This window comes from Embiotoca jacksoni, unplaced genomic scaffold (genome assembly GCF_022577435.1).
Source record: "Embiotoca jacksoni isolate LCO1_2020_lvr unplaced genomic scaffold, fEmbJac1.0.p SCAF_7, whole genome shotgun sequence".
In the NCBI taxonomy this organism is placed as follows: domain Eukaryota; kingdom Metazoa; phylum Chordata; class Actinopteri; family Embiotocidae; genus Embiotoca; species Embiotoca jacksoni.
This window is the reverse complement of record NW_027185425.1, coordinates 14,570,788-14,593,228: the sequence shown is the minus strand read 5'-3', so window position 1 is coordinate 14,593,228 and position 22,441 is coordinate 14,570,788. Positions and strand designations below refer to the sequence as shown.

The window sequence follows — 22,441 nt, the reverse complement described above, 5'->3', positions numbered from 1 at the left end:
GAAACTTTGATGATAGAATTGTTCACTTAAATAGACTGTAGCACAAACATTAAAACAATAAGGACTGTTCTGGGTTTTTAATTTATACACTTGTAAGAGAAACAAGGAGAGGAAATAACAAAAATAAATCTGGCTAGACGGACAGAGAAATCTGAGAATAGTGAAAGCACAGGAAATGTAAAGTCAATGGAGGGAGGAGAAGAAAGACAGAGGAAGAGAGGGAGGGGGGAGGGAAAGATTTGACCTTGATGTCTGGCCACAGCAGCCAGCCGGGAATGGAGACATTAGGGTAAAAGAGAGAAAGACAGACGGAGGGAGAGAGCGAGAGAGAGAGGCGTGGGGGGGAGTAAAGTGCAAGGATGATCAGATTGCTGAGAGGGCAATAGTGGCAGAGATGGAGGGAGGGGAGAGCATGAGGGGGAAGAGGAGGAGGCTGGGTGATGAGGTGGGATGATGAAAGAAAGGAGGGTCGAAGGAAGGGAACTGGCAGCTTCCTGGGCATCGTTCCACCAATGCATCAACTCCCCGCAGCCACACCCCATCACGCACACACACACAGACACACACACACACACACACACACACACACACACACACACACACACACACACACACACACACACACACACACACACACACACACACACACACACGGTCAATATCTGCTACAAAGACACAAACACACTCGCTGTTAGTGAAGCTGACATACATGTCCACACTTTATCCAGAACACACTAAACTCATTTTGATAGATTCATATATTTTACATGTCATACAATATGCTTTGCACCATATGGTGAGTAGGTAGCTGCTAATCTAAAAATGTGCTGGTGGAGATGATTGAGAACTCGTCGCTGCCAAACAAAGTGCCTGTTGTTAAAAAGTAAAAATAACACTTGCTGAATCGATTGTAGGTCATTTTTTAGTGGAAATGTCAATCATGACATCTTCCATCTGGTCTTGCCTGTGCTTCAATGTTAGAGTGGAAAAAGAAAAGCATTCAAATTGTAGAAAAAGCTAATAAATGTTTTGTTTTGACAGGTCCAACATTACAGTGAGTATCTTAATGTTTGAAGCACGGCATCTAAAGCACATCCAAATAACCTCAGTAGGACTTAAAGTGCATGGTTCAAACGGGTAGTTCGGTCTCCTGATTAATCACGAGTGTTTTTTTGGGTGTAACATGAAATAAACCAATCAGTGTCATCTCCCATTTCCTTTTCAAAGCCTGGTGCACTTTATAAGGGAGGATCTGCCAAGTCTTTGGAAAGAACTCTTCTCTGCAGAAGAAACAGATCGGCTCAGATTGATACACCAAATAATATTCTTTCTCCGTCTTCTTTTTATTTTTCATCTTTTGTACAATTGCATGCTGCTGCATGTCCATGTGTGTATAATGAGCAGCGAGCAGTGCACTCGCCTTTTGAAGGTGAACATTACCGTCTTAATAATTCACCCTTAAAATAACAGCAAAATGCTGCAGCATTGACCTAAGACCAGGTTTTTGTTGGTCAATCGCTTTCCGTTGCCTCATGATAGCAATGCACCACCAACACACCGGACCGCACCTCATTGTAACACCCAACATGCACACTGGAGCAAATACGGGCACAAGTACACAGTGGTACCTAAACAAGGTGGACGCTGGGTGTAAGAGAAGAGCCCACTGATGTCTGTGTTTCTTTTCCACCAGTCAGAAAGTAAGAAAGAAAGTAACCAGGATTATTTATGAGAAAACAAAATGCCAGTGATTTCTTTTAGTCATTTCCACAAAAATGAATTATTGTGCGTACACAGCTGAGTTCAATTTATTGAATTTATCTCTGTATATTTGTAAAATAACAATTGTTAGCTTTGCAGTCAATACAATCTGCCATTCATCACAAGCCACAGCCCACATATAAATTAGATGGAATTTATTTTCCTCATTTAACAATGTTTTCTTGCCTCTTTTCTTGGCAGCCGTGCCAGAAGGGCTGTTTTAATTTTGACAGATGCTTTCAGACAAATCTTAACTATCTGCAGTGATCCTGGTGAAAACAGTTATTCCTGACGTGGGATTAATGAATCAGATGATTCATGTAGAAATGACACAATCCTTATGAAGCCAATTTTGAACTTTTTAAACCGCAGAGGATTAATATCACCAGCGGTAGAACTGAAAATATGACAGCGGGCTGCCATAAAATAACAACAGGAGTTCAGTTGTTTGATTTTCAAACACATTTAGGAAGAAGATCCCTCTGAATCGTGGTGAGCCAACATCGCTAACAGGACAGGAAACAGTGGCGTCATACCACAGTGTGATGTCACTCCGGTATGATGCGCATCATGTGGTTACTGTTAGGAAATGTCAGATACAAGCCGGTAATTGTGTGAATCTTGATCATCTTTTCTTCAGATAGCATCTCAGACACACGGCAGGGTCTCCTTCAAGTCCTCTCAGCGTGGAGTTAAAACTCCTGAGTCACTGATAAGCGCAGATCACCATACTCCCCTGATGATGCTGATGTCCCACAGAGGGAAGCTTCTCTCTGCAATTATTAATAATTGCTGGACATCCTACAGAAAAATCAGTCCCGTCTGAATTGAACTCGCAGCTGTGTGGGCTGAATCTAAATGTGGCCGATGAGAGACGACTGTGCACAGAGCGGAGTGACCTGTTAGCCTGGGAGAAGAAATAAATAACTGGATATTACAGATTGCTGAAGTTCACTTCACTCCTATTGGCCTGCTCACATGAAAGAGAGGAGTTAACTCTGAGTCCAGACTGACCGTCTTGATCATTCATTTAGATAAGAGGATGAGAATGTCATGTTGAACTCCTGGGACATTAAAAGCATCAAACTCTGTGTTAAAAGCAATAATAAAATAGATACATCACTTGAGGTTTTAGGCCAGATAACGGAATCCAAATCCAATCGCAATAATTCATGTAAATTAAACCAATCTCCACAGTATTTGTGTGAAATTACAATTTCCCCTAAATTTCTGCAATTTCTCTGTAATAAACCCCATCAATAGAAGCTCTACTGAAGGCACAAAGTCGGCTTTCCACAAAACTTTATCAACAAAAATAACTCCTGATTTACAGTCAGCAAGGCTTTTCAACCTCTGCTCTGATCATCAAAAAAACACATGCTGGTTGACAGGAATAAAAAAAAAAATAAAAATGGTAAAACCGCAAGTGACGGCATTAATGGGAAATGTGGTCTTATGAAAATTAGGCTACCAAATGTTGTATTTTCTCAGTTTAATCATACAGTGTGTGTTAGTAAGTGTGACTTTTTACCTTTGAGTGGATGGTTGAGTTCAGTCGATAAAAAAAAAAAGAAGAGAAATGGTAAATGGTCTGTACTTGTATAGCGCTTTATCACCTTTCGGTCTCAAAGCGCTTTAACATGGTTTTCCCATTCACCCACTAATGAGACAGATCACCATGCAAGGTGCTGCCATCAGGAGCACATTCACACACCGATGGTCCACCATTGGGAGCAACTTAGGGTTCAGTGTCTTGCTCAAAGACACTTAGGCATGTGGACAGGAGAACCTGGGGATCGTACCACCAACCTTCTGACTAGTGTGCAACCCACTCTACCGTCTGAGCCACAGCCTCCAATCAGGCGACACTAAAATATTTCCAGCTATTTGTGAGGTGCAGTGAGCCAATTATCATATGAAGTGAATATACAAAACCCTATCTTCATTTGTAGTAAAAAAAAAAATTAAAAAAAAAAATGTCCCCCTCAACTCGCTATATTTGCCAATTTTCACAATTTTGCCTCAAAGAAACAAAACAAATCCTGAAAACTAAATTGTATCAACATTTCTGAAGAAAGTCACTGCAAAATCAAGCATTTTTTTTTTTATCGTTACCTGTCATCCCGAACTTTCTGCTGATTGTATCTTATATGGAAGTCTCTGAGCTCCTCTATCAGTCCTGCTGACAACATCTCATCTACACGATCGTCTAACCGCTTGTCTAGAGCTGGAAGAGAAAGAAGAAGTAAAGAAGACAGAGCAGAAATATATTAAATGTAGCATGAAAATTAAGACAAGGCGTCCCTAGAAGCTTGTTTTACACTGCTTTTAAGTTCCTACATCCATATTGTCGTGTCCGTAAAGAGGGACAGAATAATTGCCATCTCCTCACCCTCCATGTCAGCGTGCAGCCAGAAGATGCAGGGGTCTGGGTACCTTAGCGGCCCCCCAAGACCATCCCCTCCCTCCTGGCCCCTCTGCTCCTCCAGCCAGCGGCTGTGAGGGACGCCCGTCTCCTCATGGATTTGAAGACTCCTGAAGATGACAAGTTGAATAAAACCCATATTTTACACTGGAACCTTCTGTATACACAACCAAGCAAAGGTTTTTGATACAAACTCGTATGATGCCCGTATATTATGAAATTACATTCCACTATATATGTGTGTGTGTGTGTGTATATGTGTGTGTGTGTGTGTATATATATATATATATATCTCCAGCAGGCCTCAGCGGGTAGAAAGGGTGGGAGATTAGATGAGCTAACCATCCATTCATCCATTAAATCCAATGAAATGAAAACCTCCTACTCCCTCTCTTCAGTCACAAAGTCAGCGTGCAGTTTGAAAGCAGTGAATGTTGAGGAGTGCTGCACTGGAAACAAACCCGGTGGACAAATAAAGACATAAAACAAGGAGAAACATAAACTACGCGCACGAAAGAACCAACGCTGTATGAAATCGCTTTCTTTTTCTCACCAGGACATCGTCTGCATTCAGACTCGGCTAAACAAGTGTTTGAGACGCTGAGATTTAAATCCAAAGCAGACTCTTTGGTCACGCCGGGCTGCACGGCAGGGTTATGAGGAAAAGATGATTCCTGTCGTCTGCTGTCAACTTAAAGAGCAGGGTAACCTAACCCGCTCACACAAAGGACAGAGTGCATGCTGCGACTCATCAAGCTGCGCGTGTGCATGCGTGCGTGCGTAAGCTGACACTCGCTGGCTATATACTGGGACTGTCAGCCTGAGACAGAGCATGAGCCCTTCAGGATCTCACACAAAACATTGGAAAACTCGGCTTTGACACAAAAACAACAAACACACTACACGCCATTTTACTTTGAAGGTGAAACACACACTCGTGTTTTGTACCGCCACGTCTTTTTGGGTGCGTTTCAACGGTGGGAGAAACAACGATTTTTATAAAACGCCAAAACAAGTTTGCCAGCCGGGCACAGAACGAGAACAAACCTCTAGATAATTATTTATTTTTTTCCAGTTAGCTAGCTTAACTAGCTTGTAAACCCTTGGACCAGTAGTTGTTTGTTAAGCTATTTAGTGGCAATGTATTTTAAAGGCTGCAAAAGTTCCAGCTGAATTGTTCCCTTTTGTTGCTGTAGTGTTTCTTTTGCTCTTATGTATCTAACTGTAAACTAGGACATGCTATACAAGGGCGGATCAAAAAAATTCAGAGACTGCTCCTGTTGCGTGTGAATTGTAAGATGCTCCGCCGCTCGGAAACACAAATGTCGCTCAAAACACCTCTTTAGGCTCATTGCTTCATTGATGTTGGCTTTCCGAAGCATTTTGAGGTTCTCCGTTTGATGACTTCCTAAGTTTGACACAAAATTGAATGTGTGCTCTCTGCTCTTATTGATGCATGAACCAGCGCTCACAAAAACCTCCATAACTCGGGTTCTGATTTTGATTACGAGCGATTACATTTGTAACACTTCCTCACAAAGCTCGTAGCCTCCTCCAGCTCTGCGCACCGTTCACACGCACCAGGAGCAGTCTCAGAACTATTTGATCCAACCTTGTACTGCAAATGCACTTCACAAAAGGTGATAAATCAACACCACACATTTGCGTGCCACAGGTACAAGAGTGTAACATATACACCTGAAGACATTACCAAGTGTTTCACCTGGCTATCTTGCGCTTGTCGTTGGGGTGCAGCATGGCGGCCATTCTGGGGTCCACCTCTGCCAGCCGTTTATGTAACTCCGCCCCTCCCAGCTTCTCCAGCTCCAGCTTCCTGTTTGGAGCCCCGTCTGCTCCGTCAACAGACTCCTCGTTCTCCTGCTGTGGGACACATTTGATTTAGGATTTGTTTCCAAAGGCTTCATATATTAATGGGTCCTTTTAAAACAGCGGTTTGGGTCAGAAATAACATGCAATGCAAATAGAGAATAAAGACCAGAAAATAAACTCGGGCAGTGTGATTAACAATATTCAGCACAAAGACAGCATTTAAAGGTTAGAGTTAAGTTTCAGTTAGTTGTGACCGCGACATGCACTTAATGTTGTCTTCTTGTATAAAAAAAAAAGTGCATTAAGATAATAAGAAATGAATACATTAAATGAGACTAGCAGCATCAGAGCATCATAAAGGACAAAGCAAGGTGCACTTCTGACACTTACTGCTGCATCCAGCAGGACTCTCCACAGCAGAGACTCGATGTAATAGTTGGTTCCTCCGACAACGATCGGCAGTTTGTTTCTGCTGTGCATGTCATCTATGTTGGAGCGCGTTAAGGAAGAAGCTGAGCTTTGCACAATGAATTCAGCGGCCTTTAGCAACACATTAACATTTAGAATGTTCATTTTTAATAAAACATTTAACGTTTTAATTAAATGTAATTTCCCATAAACATTTATTTTTGTCCCACCGCCCTCCATTCAGATTCACTTTTGGCTCTTCATAGGACAGAATTTGGGCACGTGTGCCATAAATCATCTCTTTATCTCCAGGTTTAAAATTACTCTCAGTGATACTAAAAAGTCAGACTTTGGAAACTCTTTGCTTCATTTCAAAATGTAATAGACTAAACAATGAATTGATTCATTGAGAAAAATAACTGGCAGATTAATCAATAATGATTAGTTGCAGCTGTTTTTTTACTGAAGTCATTATCAGTCATTCAGTGTAGCTCAGATCCAAAATGAATAAAAAAAATTAAAAAAAACCCTTCCTGATCGCGCAGACGGAGCCGTGTGCCACACCTTATTTCCTCTCTCTCTCCTTTTCTGTCGCATCTTCTCTCATCTTGCACTTTTCCTTCTCTCCTCCTTCCTTCCTCCTCCCTCCCTCCCTCAAGTCGCCCACCTTCCCTACTCCAGGATAATTAAATAACCACTGAAACAAGATAAAGGCCCATCAGCCATCGTCACTCCCTCTCTCTCTCTCTCACACACACACACACACACACACACACACACACACACACACACACACACACACACACACACACACACACACACACACACACACACACACACACACACACACACACAGCTCTGCACTTGCAGAGGAGTCATGGAAGGGAGTGAGGACGGTCACTGACAAGCAGCAGGGAAAATGAAGGGAGGGAAAACAGAAGGAGCTGGAAAACTGAGAGCTGAAGAGGAGTCGCAGAGGAGAGGAGGGTGTTTGTGAGAATGACATGTTGAGTGAAGGGCTAATGTCTGATGATGCATCATTAGGTCCGACGTCTTTGAACTTCTAAAGCTCGTCAGCCTTCTCCCCAAATATCACACACCCCTCATCCTCTTTTTGTTCCCCTTTTCTGCTTTACAGTTAAAATCCTCCATGCTGCCTCGATCCCCACTAATCTGTATTCATCTCTTCCCGTTTCTCCTTCTTCCCACCAGCAGGCTTGCGCTGCACCAAGCCTATTCTTGGAGCTACCGCATCCCCTCACCGCACTGGTGAGTGAGTGAGTGTGAGTGTGTGTGTGTGTGTGTGTGTGTGTGTGTGTGTGTGTGTGTGTGTGCGTGCGTGCGTGCGCCATCCTGATCTATTAATACCCTCTCTAGTTATCGCCTCCTCTCTCCACATCTGTGTGACGGCCAGTGTCTGCGGGAGGGTGTGACTGCCTAGAGTCTCCAAGTGTGTGTGTGTGTGTGTGTGTGTGTGTGTGTGGACACCGCAGACAGAGACTTCTCTATAAATACCGTCTCCAGTGATCTCTCTCTTCTCATTTTCAGTGCAACATCTGCACTGACAAAACGAGGACACAGCAGGAATACACACACACACACACACACACACACACACACACACACACACACACACACACACACACACACACACCAATTAGTAAAAGTCAAACTGACTCGCAGTTACCACTTAATAATCTGGGGAGGTTAAAGACGTGATAGCAACATGTGGAGAGGTGTTACCGGAAATTTACCACTCCCCATGCTTTCACCCTTTTCCGGGAAAAGGATATCAGCGCCAAAGCTTTGTTCCTGAAGTCCACCACCGTGTAGCTGCTCACCAGCGGGTCCACAAAGCTGATCATGTGATGTCTGCACTGGGCGCGCTCCTCGACCGTCACCTTATTAGTGATGATGTCCAGACCCTGGTACACCTGGAGGGGACGCAAAGGAGCAAAGACAGCATAAGTAGAAGTAAATCACAGAACAAAATGGGTGTAATAGGAGAATATACAACATATGTCAATGATGGAACTAGTACATTAACACTATGACTGGATAGTGTGCCATAAAATGGGAGTTTACTGGAAGTCATATGTCCAAGGAAGAATAAAACTCCGGACAACGCTGTAAAAAATAGCCTCCATAAAATAAATATGTCAGGAGATTGAAATCTCTGCTGCTAAGAAGGTGTGTGTAGGTGTGAGTGTATTTGTCACTGTCAGAAACTGAGCGCAGAGCGATTATGGAGGAAGGAAAGAGGTGCGCTGTCTGTCCACCGTGTGAAATGGCTCCGACCATTCCTGCAAATTATGACACCCATCTTCTGTCCACTTTACGTCCCCCAGCGAGGGGGACTCCCTCATGGAATGTGACAGCCGAGTGTCATGCAGCGGTCCATCACGATTTTCAGTCGACAGTTTCACTGGGATGTCTCAGGATTCGGAGCACTTTCTAACCAGGCTTCTCTGTTCTTGAAGCATTTTACCATTCTTTAAACTTCAAAGTCATGTCTGTGATTATTATGTAAATCCATCGCTGATAAAAAAAAAAAAAAAGAAAAAAAAAAAAAGAAAAAAGGTCCTTTTGGAGTTTCAATATGTACTTCCTGATTGGATCTGCACTCTGAGAATGGTGTTTGAGATGTTCAGTTTGTTCTGGCTGACTTCACATTTGGTTTTAAGATAAGGACATCGTTGTACACCCATCACATCCCCGAGAGCTTCATAACGACTGTTGGCTGTATTAGCTTTGAGCAAGTACATGTGTGTCTCAGAAGATTAGATGTGCTCGTGAATGTGGACTGTGATTGGAAGTCATTGTACTTAAAGATTTGCTTTTTGTCACTTTTGAACTTCATGACCATTTATTCGATTTTGGGATGTATGGCATTTAGAAGGCCAAATGGTTAAAGTTAACGAAAAGTACTTCATGGACTGACCCTGTGATTCAAATCTGTTCGAATTACAGGGGAGCTAAGTGGAGCTCAGCTCCCCTGAAAAGGACATGAGCTTCCCTAAAAAGCTTACTTTGAACAATTTAGGGGGAGCTCTAAAACATTGTCCATTTTTGGAGTCACAGGTTATAGCTTTAGATTTTCTGTGCAGAATCACGAGGTAAAATTACAGTAAAGAAAATGTCAATGTCACGTATTAATTCAAAGTGACAACCAACGTCACCCATTGGTTTGTGATTGGCTGTAATGTGGCCTCAAGTTCAGAGTTTGGCCGTTGCCATCTTGCCGGTTTCGAGCGGTTTGGAGTCGGTAGTGACCATATTTGGGCGAGCTGGGGTTGAACTGGTGGATCTGACTTGATCTGATTGGAAACCAACGTTCCACCCACCGATAGCCGTAACCTGACTGCACCACAGACCTGTCAATTAAACAGACACGCCCCCATAAACACAGCTTTTTTAAGTTTATTTTCTAATTAATGACGGGATTATTTTCAGATGGACAGCCAGAAAACTAATAAGAAGGAGTGACTTTAGCTAATAAAAACAAAATAAATCCTGGGAATTTTTTTTTATTGACTTTATTGAATGATTTTATTAGAGAAGTTGAATGGGAGTCTGTGGAGCCGGAGGCTTTTTGGAGCCAACCTCTATCGGCACCCGGTGATATTGCCGTTAAAGGCGCTTCCACATTGGCCTAATTTTTCAGACCATTTTTATGCGTCCACTTTTATATACAGTCTGTGGTTAATTCACTTATTACATACCAATTTTCTAAAATGTGCCTCCACTAATAATCACAATGCTTTCACAAACGTTGCTTTCACAGTCTTTATTTTTCGTTTTGTAATTTTCATAATTTTTCACAGCAGGAAAAACAATCTGCTCATGTTAAAGTCAAGAGTGACTTCATTCAGTTGTTCCTTCATGCTGTGCAAATAATACTTGTGTGCTCCAGTCTGGCTGACTGCTTTGATTAAAGGCTGCATTTTCCTGTTCTGAAATACTGAAAAATAGTGCTTTGCCCAAGCTTGCTTTATTTTATTCAACTTTAATCCCATCCGAATCAAACCAGAAGTGTAAGTGTACCGGTAAGTTTGGACTCAAAGGGGTTTCATAAAGTTTTCCTGGCAACCTCAGGCTGATTCAGTCTGAGCCACACTTTGAATGGTTGATTACAGACTACACAAAGATTCTGTGCAGGAGAAAGAGCCTCAAACGTGTATTTATATGACATATGGAGGGATTGATATTTTCCACCATGTTTAAATAAGCTAAAAGCTAGTTTAACATTCCTGCACTTATTGTTATCGGTGGACATAAGCACCAACACCAATAAATATTTGAAATAAACTAGTATGCACATGTATATCAGCACAGCTAATTTATCTTGCTAGATCTACTCAAAAACACATGAAAATGTTTTTACAAGGTGCAATCAAATGCACAGTAATGCACATGCTGCAGTGGGATGCAGTACCATGCGTAAACAAGTATTCCAAGATATGTCGCTTGATCCACACCAGTTTTACGTGTGCAGTATGTGCACATTTGCCATTTCAACATTGGCAAAAGAGTCCATTGATAAACCATTGCTTCAGAGTTAAAGAACACGATTAAAACCATGAAGCATGGCGGTGGTAGTATCATGTTGTGATGGTGCTTTGCTTCAGGAGACAGTGATGCACTTCACAAAATATGTGACATCACAAGAAAGGAGAAGCAAAACATTGGCCAGGAAGTTAAAGGTCGGTTGCAAATGAATCTTCCAAATTGGACAACTACACTAAGCATGCTTTCAAAGTTGTGCCAAACGGACATATAGACAATAAAGTCAAAGTTTTGGCGTGGCCACCACAAAGCCATAAACATAATCCAATAGAGAAATTGTGGGCAGAACTGAAAAAGTGTGCGAGAGCAAGGACGACTATTCCCGTAACCTAATGTGAGAAGCTTGAGGAAGGACACCTGAAACGTTTGACCAGAGTTACAAGGCAATGCTACCAAATACTTAAAGTATACGTAAATGTCTGACCCACTGGGAATGTGATGAAAGACACAAAAGCTAAAATCAACCTTTCTCTCTGCTATTATTTGGACAAAATTCATTCTTAAAATAAAGTAGTGATTCTAATCGCAGAGATTTGTATAACTTTACACAGATAAAATGTCCAGAACAACTGAAAACTGAGTTTAAATGTATTTGGTGTCTGTAAACTTCTGATTCCAAATGTAGTTTCAACTTCAGTCTTTAAACATGAGACAGCTTTTTCTACCACCTGAAAACAGCTCAACCTTGTTTTTCAGTTCAGCGTGTTACATGATGTGCTCACATCCTCTTGAATGTCTCCAAACTTTACTACCAACCATCTCCCTGTAGTCTAAGCCTTGTAGCTCAAGTCAACAACAATAGAGACAGTTTAACCCAACAGACCTAACCTCCTTAATCAATACAGCCGTGCGGGTTATTCGTTGTAACCTTGGTGACCGTGTCTGTGGGTTGCGTGTACTTCACCAAATGTTCTTCAGCTCTGTGGCAGGCCAAAAGTGGGGAGCAGGGCAGGGCAGAACAACCCAGACTGATAAATTATTCACGGCTTCTCTGCACGACACCCCCGTCAGCCAAGGGAGGGATGGAGGGATGGAGGAGAGGAGGGATGGAGGAGAGGAGAGGAGGGATGGAGGAGAGCAAATCAAGAAGGGTGAACATTTGAAGAGGTGTTTGGAAGAACAACAGCGTTGGAAAGATAAAAGGAAATGAATAGACATAAGAGGAGACAGAAGAGCGCTGTGTACTTGTTAGAGAGAACAGGATGCTCCCTGACACATTTGCGCACATTATCCACCACAGACACACACAGAGAGAGAGAGAGAGAGAGAGAGAGAGAGAGAGAGAGAGAGAGAGAGAGAGAGAGAGAGAAGGATGATGGAGAAAGACACACAGATGCTCAGAGGGGACGACTACTTGGTGTGTGTGTGTGTGTGTGTGTGTGTGTGTGTAATAGAAAGAGATACGGAGAAAACCACTTAAGGCTCTTAATCTTACACCGGGGGCAAAGCAGCACCAAACGCTACTTTCAGACCAAAGCAGTTCATTTTCCCTTCAAACACCCACGTTGTTTAAAAAGCAAATGTACCTCGGCTCATATGAACGCCAACGGCCGTGCTGGTCTTAAAATGAGGTGTGGTCAGGTGCACTGTTGGAGCAGAACGTGATGGACCAACACAACCCAGGTTATTTGAAGGGCGCATAATTAAGAGAGTAATGCACGCAACATACACTCATGTCTGTTTTTGCTTTGCTGCAAACAAGCAAAGATATTTTTACGTTTACACTGTGAAATATATTTATTGTGTACATCAATGTGCTCAATATGCACACGAGCAGATCTGTGTCCTCTGCAGACAAGAGTTTTTGCCAACGACTTGACAAGTCCGCCATTACAATAGCAATCTGCCACAGTGCAAGCACACAGGCTCTTAAAGGGAGATGACACTGACTGGTTTAAAAACACAACTATGGTTGATTAAGAAACTAAGTACTAGGAATGGGGCATGAATTTCAAATAGTCGTTATAAACTATAAATCTTCCTTTCCCCCCTGAATATTTCATTAAAAATCAAATAGTTCCGTGCAAATTTCAAATCGTAGTTTCGCCTGAAATTCTCACCTCAAATAAATACCACACCTCTGAACCATGTGTCGTACTTTGCCTCAGATTATCAGAAGTGGATTTGGACACACTTTACATGCATTCGGTAAGGTTATTGTTAAAATAGAGCCCTTGGAGAGTGAATCTTAAGCAGGTCTCTGTAATCTGGGTCTGGTCACTATGTCCATTTAGCACCTGTTGTGCTTTCGGCTTTTCAATCATACCATACACTCTTCATCATATGATGAGCATAAGAAACGAGCCTCCGCTGCACGTTAACAATCAGCTAAAATGTCTTTCACTCGAGAATTAATAACAATTCCTCTCCCCCGTCTAGCCTCCTTCTCCCAGTTCCTGTCACTTCGTCCACTCTTGCCTGCCATCGTGAGAGCCCACTCTCTAATAATCGTTATGCAACCACCCCTTAATGTACGTTCATGTGTTCTCGTGAGACTGTTGCGAAAACAGATTGTGCTGATTTTAATTTGGCCTTAAAGAAGACAAGGAGACCCGAGAGTAAAAGCAGGCAGAGGGAAAAAAAAAAAAAAGAGTGTAAATCAGAAAAAAAAAAAATGAAAAGAGCCACTTGAGCGGAAGATGCGGAGAGAAAACTGCTTTGAGGGTTAGCTGTAAATGAGAGGGAAAATGAGAACGAAATGAAGACTTCCAAGTCGAGGCGGTGGAAATGAGCTACAAATTGCAGCGATGCTCGAGCTCAGAGTCATAAAGGATTCAAAGATAAAAAAACAACAGAGCTAATCGTGTTTACGAGTCTTCTGGAGGAAACTGAATGAAGATGTCACAAGAAATTGAGGAGATTGGATGACTGACTGTCAACCGCTTTTTAAGTAAAGATTTGAAATTATTGAAATAATTTTCGAACAGCTGGCTGGGAGGGGAGATACAGGAACGCATTAATGGAGACAAAAGGCTGACAAAAAGTAAAGGAGGGATCGATTAGCGCTGAGCAAGTTATTTGGTTGCAGCTAATGCAGGTCATATTTCACACCATCTGAAGAGCAGTTAATAATGTGCAGCGTATTCAATGCCGGCATGTACGACATTTCTAGGCAGGCGGACGGATACTTTACAGCCACCTCTGAGCTGCAAGGAGATGAAGACATTCATCACCCCGTGTGTTATTATTTAAACTTGTTCCAGCCTTTTGTGTCATTGTAAAAAAAAAAAAAAAAAATACACAAGGAAGTGCAAAGACAGTTTTCTGGGAAGTTGTTGAAGAAACGTTTTCAGAGAATTCGTCCCATTTAGCTTGTCTGATTCCAAAAGTCATAATTCAAATTGATACACTTCAATGGAAGCAGGGCAAATGTGGGTTCAGCTGCCTTCTCCTTCCTGTCTCGCTTTTAAATGGATGAGACCATGTGGCTTGTGTGTGTGTGTGGGGGGGGGGACAATGAGCTCAGTGTTCGAGCTGTGCAGAGCCTGCAGCCGGCCTGCCTGGCCAACCTTACGCCCTGCACGAGACAGCTGTTCCTCTGCCACATAAATAAGGGGGGAGCATGGCCGAAAGAAAGGCGGCAGCAGAGACGGAGAGGGGTGAGGGCAGAAGAAAGAGACACAGAGAACAAACACTCTTTGAGACATGAAATAAGATTTCAGAGAGAGCAAAAGAGGATGAATGGACATTAAGAAGACCTTTCAGAACAGTGTTCGACCAACGTAATGGTTTGTCAGTGCTGGTGTTTCATTAATGGGCCGACAGAATGAGTTTTAGCTGGAAACATTTTTCTGAGAACGCGTCGGACCAAATCGATTTCGGCGCCACGTATTAAACTAAAATAAGTTGATAAGCTATTAAGAGTTTGGGAACAAATGATGGGTAATTAGCCTGTTGCCACTTCCCTCACACGTGTCACAATAATTGCATTTCAACGCGAGAGCTGTGGTGCTTTACTTTGAAAGGGAAGGTTCTGAAAATGATTAGCATTTTGCTAACAAAAGCTAACGTAAGGCTCACTCTGTGGAGTTTATCTGCACTTTAAAACACATCGCATAACAAATATTGATAGCAGAATCACAAAAAAACAGACCAACAAAATACTTGACTTATTATACAAAGCAGACAGGTGAAAAACAGCTAACAGGCTACAGGCAGCTTCCTCAATTTTGAACTCTTAGTTTATAATTTATCTGCAATTTCACCAAAATTCACTGGAGTCGAAACGCACACAGACTCAAATCAGCCCCGCGAGTGAACCCACTAATTGCCTTTAGTCAGGTTGAAAGTGACGGTGTGTCTGTAATTAAGAGGTTGATGCAAAGTGACACATAATCTCATAATCCTTAGAATATAATTAAAAATTCTACAAGCCTAAATAAGATGTTGGTGCGTGGACATCCGCTTTCCGTTTCCCAAAGAGAGGTTTACAAATGTTAGACGCAAGAAAAAAAAACGAACAACTGCATCAGATCAGTCGACTTGATACCTTTGTTTGGGTGCTGGAAACCGTCGCATCAGCACATCCCTATGATTATACCGTAAAACATTACTACAATTTTAAATTAGCCGTACAATTTGTATTTCCTAGGTTTCAGTTATGGTGATCTATATTACATAATTACATTTTTCCCCCCCCACTTAAAGTGGACATTTACTGCCATGAAATGTTAAATGTTTTGATCAAATGCGTCAGTTGTGATCATTTAACACTGGTTGAAGGCGGTGCAATTCATCCTCAGTCTGACCTCTAGACAGGTCCCTACACACAAAGGTTTTTATCCTCCTCTTTGCATCCTTTCCTCCGTTACACTTAAAGCTGAATACCTATTTGCCTATAGTCCCTCTTTTTAGCTCTTCCATCGTTCAAGGCACCATCCTTCAACAGTTTATCCCTCCATCTTCCTCTCCTCCGTCTCTCTCTGTGGGGAATGGCCCAGTAATGCCAGACTAATAAATCATTCATGACATAGCCCCACCACCCCCTCTCTCTCTCTTCCTCCGCCTCCTCTTCCATATCCTGCTATCCTCCTCTCCCTCGGTGCTTTACTGTAGCTGTGACCGCATCACCACACCCGCAGACTGCAACACACACACACACACACACACACACACACACACACACACACACACACACACACACACACACAATAACACAAACATTTTTTTTTGTAAGAAAGCTATTTAGCTTTCTGTTCTGGCGCTCTCTTAAAATGGCTTAGATGACTTCGAAAGATGCATCAGGAATTGTGGGGGCGGCAGCATTGCCTCAGTTACAACACAAACAGATACGTCAAAAAGCCCAGACAGGTCATGGCCACACCAGACAGATAGAGAGACAGTGGGAGGGGGAGAGAGAGAGAGCGCGAGAGATGGACAGATATGCGTGATGAGAGAGAGGAAGAGGAGGCTGGAGGAGGAAGAGGAGCACGGGATGAATGCGAGTGAATTGGAGGCACATAACACGTAGCGTAGCGGCACAGTTTTTCAGTGTGGGACGTGTTTAATACGTAGATGAGCAGCTGTGTTAGTGTGTGCATGCGTGTCACAACCTGTGGCCCGCAACGAGCGTAAGCTCCGTAAGAATAAACACCCCTCACAGCGGCCAAATCACAGCGGCACGTCCATCTACATTTACGACTTAAACAGGCCAATCAGCCCTCTGTGTTTTCAAAAGAAAGACTTCCTTCACTGCACTTTTATGGCACTACAAGGGCCGAGATGACACATGACAGCTTCCCCGCTGTTCAGGCCTATTTTTCACACATTCGAGCAGAAAGAGAATAAAGCCTGACAAATCATCCACCTTTTCACCGCTCACGTCGTCCTCCAGAGAATGACGCAGCGCCTTCTTTCAAACACGCATAAAGCAAAGGGTCAGCGGCCACCAAGGCGTCCAAAAACACCCCAAACCAACGTAATGGCGGATGACCTGCTAAATTGCCCCCGAGGGCCTTTGATGGCCCTTTAGTATGATCCCCGCCCCTCCAGCCCCTCCAACTCCACCCACACATAAACGCAACACCGAGCTCTCTTTTTCCACCCTGCAGAGAAGCCCTTTATTTTGTGGTAACAAAGTGTTATCCATCGAACATGTGACATAAAAAAAAAAGAGCGCGTGCATAATCCTAACAATCATACTGGCGGTATACGGTTGTATAGTTTTGACTACTAATAATCTATCTAGATTAAAGGAAGTCATTTTTTTCCATTCATTTGACTGTTTTTTTTTTCCATTTTGTTTAACAGACAGGTAACAACTTCTGGAAGCAGAAATTCCATGAAAGTGAACATAAAGTTAGCTTTTTTTTTTTTTTTTTTAAGTTAGTAAACTGTTCCTTAATGGTGCATTCAAATGTCCCTGGGAAACTAAAGTATCCAAGACGTAGATAAAGCACATGTAGAACTTCAAAGACACGCTGCCTCTCTTTTTTTAAACATCTTAAATATGTCAAGCGCCAAAAACAGAATCAGAAATAGCCTAAATATCACACGATTCACAATATTACAGAACCACAATTCATATTTAAAAAGCACTGTAAGAGTGGCATCATTACCAGCACCCTCATCAGCAGTAACTACTCATTAAATCTCTCATTAAAGCACACTAAAACAGACGGGTCTTTTCACATTCCTTAACTTTGTAATTAAGTCAACTTTAGCTGCACTGGTGATGATAGTAGCAACAAAATGCTTTAGAGGGAGAAACAACACAAAGATGACTGAAGACATGGACAGTCTACTGGGTGACGGAGGCACTGATGAATGAAGAGAGACACGGACAACTCCACAGTACATTTCACTGACTTAATGCAGTGCAGCAGGACAGGGCTGCATATGACTGATGATCACAGCGTTACGGTGTACTGGTCTAATGCTCTGTCACATGAATCACTCAGTCTGTCCAAGTCAACTGGTTCTTATTACCAGTAATGACCTACAAAGTGTTGTCGGTAAGAAATGCCTTGATAAATCATTCACTCTTCTGAGGTCACGCGTGATTAACAAGTGTCAGCAATAGCCTGATTTCACCTGTTAAATCCTGCATCTTAAGAATTTTAAACAAACAATGCAACAAAAACTTGTGTTGCACTGTGACCTGGTGTTACATAAATACTTTTCTCCACCTCAGCTGTTTACTTTACCTCAAAAGGAGCAATATGTAAAATCTTTAGTTTAAAACATTCAAAAATGAACTCAAATTATCCACAAAATGTAGAGAACTAGCAAGCTACAGAGCAAGCCATGTCCCCGTCTCACTTTGTACCACAACATGGAATATGGACTCACTGTCGCATCCAGTCTGCTCTCAGTCTTTTTAAATCAATGCAACAGTAAACACAAGAGGCTGAAAGTCTTGGCAAAACTTAACTGAAACCAGGCTTAACTTTGGCGATGCTTTCCATCACTGGAGACAGCTCTTGGTGAGTAAACGAATGATCGAGAATGGTAAGAAAACAGGTGTGGCGATAAAGATAAGTAATTGTGTGATGTCAGTGGCGTACTGGCCATCGGGAACACCGGGACGAAGCGCAGTGGGTCGCTGCATCGGTGGGCTGGTGGGCCATCAAAAAACCCACGAAGACTTCATCGGACTCTTTACCAGGTCCTCTCTGTGGGCCGGTCCTTCAGTGTGCACGAGAGAATCCGTTAACAGCTGATAAATCCAGGGCTGAATTTCTTTCCTTGTACATTTCGGTCTAACATTACTGACGATGTCCATATGTTAAGTAAGCTGTTTGTTGTTACACCGTTCAGACAATATAGAATAATTTTGTATGCCTACAACAAAAAAAACTACAGGCTTAACCAGTCTTTTTAGCCGATCCACCGCTGGGTGAATACAATCTAACTTTACAATCATCAGTCATAAAAATGAAGGCAACTACCGGTGCGAACATGGGGAAACATGCAAAGACAACTACGGCCGTCAGAAATGTCTGCGTGGAAATCCTTCAAAACATAAATAATGATGAGGTGCGGTCCAAACCATGCAGGTAAAGCTAGCATACACGCCTTCCACTGCTAAGCACACTCATAGAGGGAAGCACCGAGCAAACGGCCATCTCTTTATATTCGTGTGTGTGCGTGTGTGGAGGGGGGGGGGGGGTAATCTAATAGTGCAGAGCAAATTACAAATAGTAGATTTGCTTGAAAGCCCCACCCTTACTACAGTGTGGGTCATTGAGGGTACAGAAAGGGACATTTTAAACTGTAGGATGATCAATTTAACCAGAAACATTTAAACCTCTGAAGACTTCTTTAAGTCTACCAGTGATTGAATTAAAGGCAGGTAAATTAGAGAGAGAGAGAGAGAAAGCAGTCTACTCTATGCAGCGAGAGGAGAAGGAACCCCAGGAAATTCAAAGTAAAAGGGCATCGAGTTCGGTTAAATTTAGTAAAGCAGATGCTGTACTGTACTACTAACCCAGTTCTGGATTCATCTACTGAATACGCTGCACCTGAAATTCTCTGTGTGAAATAACAAGACTTTAAATAACTGGCTAATTTAAGACTGCAGTTAACTAGTGAGAGGATTTTGCAACATACAGGTGAGGTGGCTGTAAAACCTAAAAATCAGTCACACATTTTCCCATAATTCCTTCTCCGAGTCTGGAGCACCCTTACTGGTCCCCGGACTCCACTTTGGGAACGGAGGGTTTTACACTACTCGGCAGCGCCTCATTCAGTGACAGTACAGCGAGGCACTTGTGATAGCATGTTCATTTAATGAGTGAATAATATCCCCCTGCATGTCCAATGAACTGGGGGCCGGGGGCTTGGGCCAGGGGCAGGAAGGGGGAGGGGGGTTGTTGTTTGATAACACAATAGGAGTGTTAGGGAGTGTGGGAACCAATTCTCCCCGGGACAATAGACACTTCCCAGTGGCCACAGCGTGCCCATTCACTATCAGCTGCTGGGCCGGCGTAGCACGCCGCTGAATATGCACCAGCTCAGCACAATGCTGCTTTCTCCCAAACAAGACCAGACTGTTTCCTATCCCAAAGACAACACAGGGCCGGCTCCAGCCCATACACAGCCTCATTCTCACATAAGCAGTCTCTTTCTCACTCACTCCATGTCTGCTCGTCTCTCTCGCTTTCTCTCGCTGTCACACACACCCAAAAGGCCGGGTAGCAACAAGGCCAGGGATTGTGGAGGCTGCGTGGCTGCCGCGCTGTATCTAGGCCACCGCTTCTCTCCACCCGGGCGGCCGGTCGTCGAGATATTCTGGGCTGAAAATGTTATTAGCGTAACCCAGTTTGCCCACTACCAGGTGCTGGAAGAGGCGCTCCCCACAGGGACAGACACTCTCAAGGACAATGCACACCAAGAGCCTGGAAGGAGGAAGGAGGGGGAGGGGGGTGAGGAGGAGGTGGCGGTGAGGCAGGAGAAAGGTGATGAAAGATGTGATAAGTTACTGCAGCCAAAGAAAATCACCGCCGGACGCTCGCTGACGTGTGTGTGGAGCTGCAGACCGTGTTCATGTTTTCTGTGTGTCCACGCTGAGGTCTGCTGCAGCCCCGACACAAACCGGTACCCAACCTTTTCCTTTTGTGTGCGTGCCCTCTGGTTGCTGTGGCAACCTAGCCTGAGAACCAAAAGGCGAGGCGGGGCCGAGAGACAGCGAGAGAGAGAGAGAGAGAGAGAGGAGAGCGAGGCGTGAGAGTTTTTAAATGTCGCTCACGGAGACCCGTCTCCATCACTACCGACAACATTACACTGACTGACGATCGTTTCCTGGACGCACACTGTAAACATCCCTCTATCAAACAACACATGATTAACCCAATGACACACACACACACACACACACACACACACACACACACAGGTATGATCCTATGTTCTTATCGTAGACTCGTATGGCACCGAGATCATCAATAAAAAGCAGTAACGGATCAAGAAATATTTCCACAACAACACGTCAATGTTCCCGTTCCATCATGGACTCACTCGTGACTCATCTGCAGTCACTTACTTTGCTTTATTTAGCTCAGAGCAACACAACACAAAAGACCTTCACACAATTTAACATGTTGGCTGCAAATTAAGATATTTAAATATTTCTATCTGCAGATACACGATGTGTCACCTGCCGCCTGCGTCCACTCCTCAAAGTGCAACCGTTTCACATTTGAATAAATGATTTCCAATTAATCAACATCTCACTTTATGACTTGGTGATTTGTGTAGTCATAACTCCTCCCATAACATATTAAGTACTTTCTAGTTTTATTTTTCATGCTTCAACAGATGCTCCTGATGTACTCTGGATTTAAGGGTTATTAATAGAAACATTACATCCACTCATTGAACTTCCTTTCGCTGCTTCAACACTTCAATATTCTTGAGTGGAATCAATCAAGTTGATCTCATCATATCTTAATATTTTGTGATTGAACTAAAGTCACAGTACTTTATAACAACACCACAGTCAGTACATGAACCTACTAATGTACTTATTGTACATTACTTTGTGGTATTAATATAAGTGGAGTCACACCTCAGACTGAATAATGAAGTGAAAGGTCTGCGTGCTGATTCACGGAAATTTAACAATAACGTTATTATAAAACACTTCCTTCAGTGATTTATGTTTATTAAAATATAGCAGATATTGACTGTGACGTCACATCAGGCTAATTTGATGCGACAGCCATCTTTTTTGCCATCATTCAAATGAAGCACGCTTTCCTTTGTGCGTTTTCAGAGACTTCAAAAGGCACTTTGACCTTTACTTAAACAGAGTTGGTTGTATTTGACCCGATATCGATGTTGATTAATGCATGTCTTCCTTTCTGCTGCTGCCCTGTCCCCCTCCTGTCCCCCTCCTGTCCCTCCACACTGAAGCTGCAGTCCACCACACGTGACATTAAAGGCTCCGCTGCTGCTGCTGCTCATCTAATGTGAGTTTTCCAGCTTCGTTACATCATAATAGAGGCAGCGTGAGATGATGTTGAGCATCATCCCGTCGTTTTCCCGGTGTAACGTCCCGTGTCTCCTGACGTCTCCCGGTGTCTCCTGACGTCTCCCGGTGTCTCCTGACGTCTCCGGGTGTCTCCCGGTATCTGGCGCAGCGACATTTAGCTCCACTAACATTGAGCAACATCAGCTGACGTGATATTTGAGCTTCTTTGCGGTCGGATCTGCGTACATTTATCTGACGAGCACGTGTTTAATTCTGCTCGACTCCATCTGTATTTAACAAGCCGACTTATCTGAAGCGTCATGGCTGCCATGTCGAGGACTCCTTGCGCCTTTCCTCGTCTCCTACCTGCATGGAGTCGGCGCTGATTATTTCTCCCTGAAGCCGTTTTCCGATCTCGATCGCCAGGTTGGACTTGCCGGTGCCGGTAGCTCCCAAAATCACCACCAAAGACGGGACCGTCGCTCTGCGCAGAGCGCTCTGCACGCTCCGAGTGGACGCCGCCATGATGCTGCTTCCTT

The 22,441-nt window shown here is 43.2% G+C and overlaps 1 protein-coding gene across 1 annotated transcript in view; it reads right to left on the bottom strand.

Annotated features, from left to right (window-relative positions):
- The window catches only part of trit1 (tRNA isopentenyltransferase 1), a 37,733-nt gene extending 15,292 nt beyond the window's left edge, over positions 1-22,441 (bottom strand). The window contains exons 1-6 of the mRNA XM_069175963.1: positions 22,269-22,441; positions 8,218-8,358; positions 6,407-6,505; positions 5,910-6,067; positions 4,154-4,296; positions 3,877-3,988 (exon numbers count right to left, since the gene is read on the bottom strand). Of these exons, the coding sequence (XP_069032064.1) occupies positions 3,877-3,988; positions 4,154-4,296; positions 5,910-6,067; positions 6,407-6,505; positions 8,218-8,358; positions 22,269-22,427 (812 nt within the window). The 5' untranslated portion in view covers positions 22,428-22,441. The remainder of the gene's footprint in view (positions 1-3,876; positions 3,989-4,153; positions 4,297-5,909; positions 6,068-6,406; positions 6,506-8,217; positions 8,359-22,268) is intronic.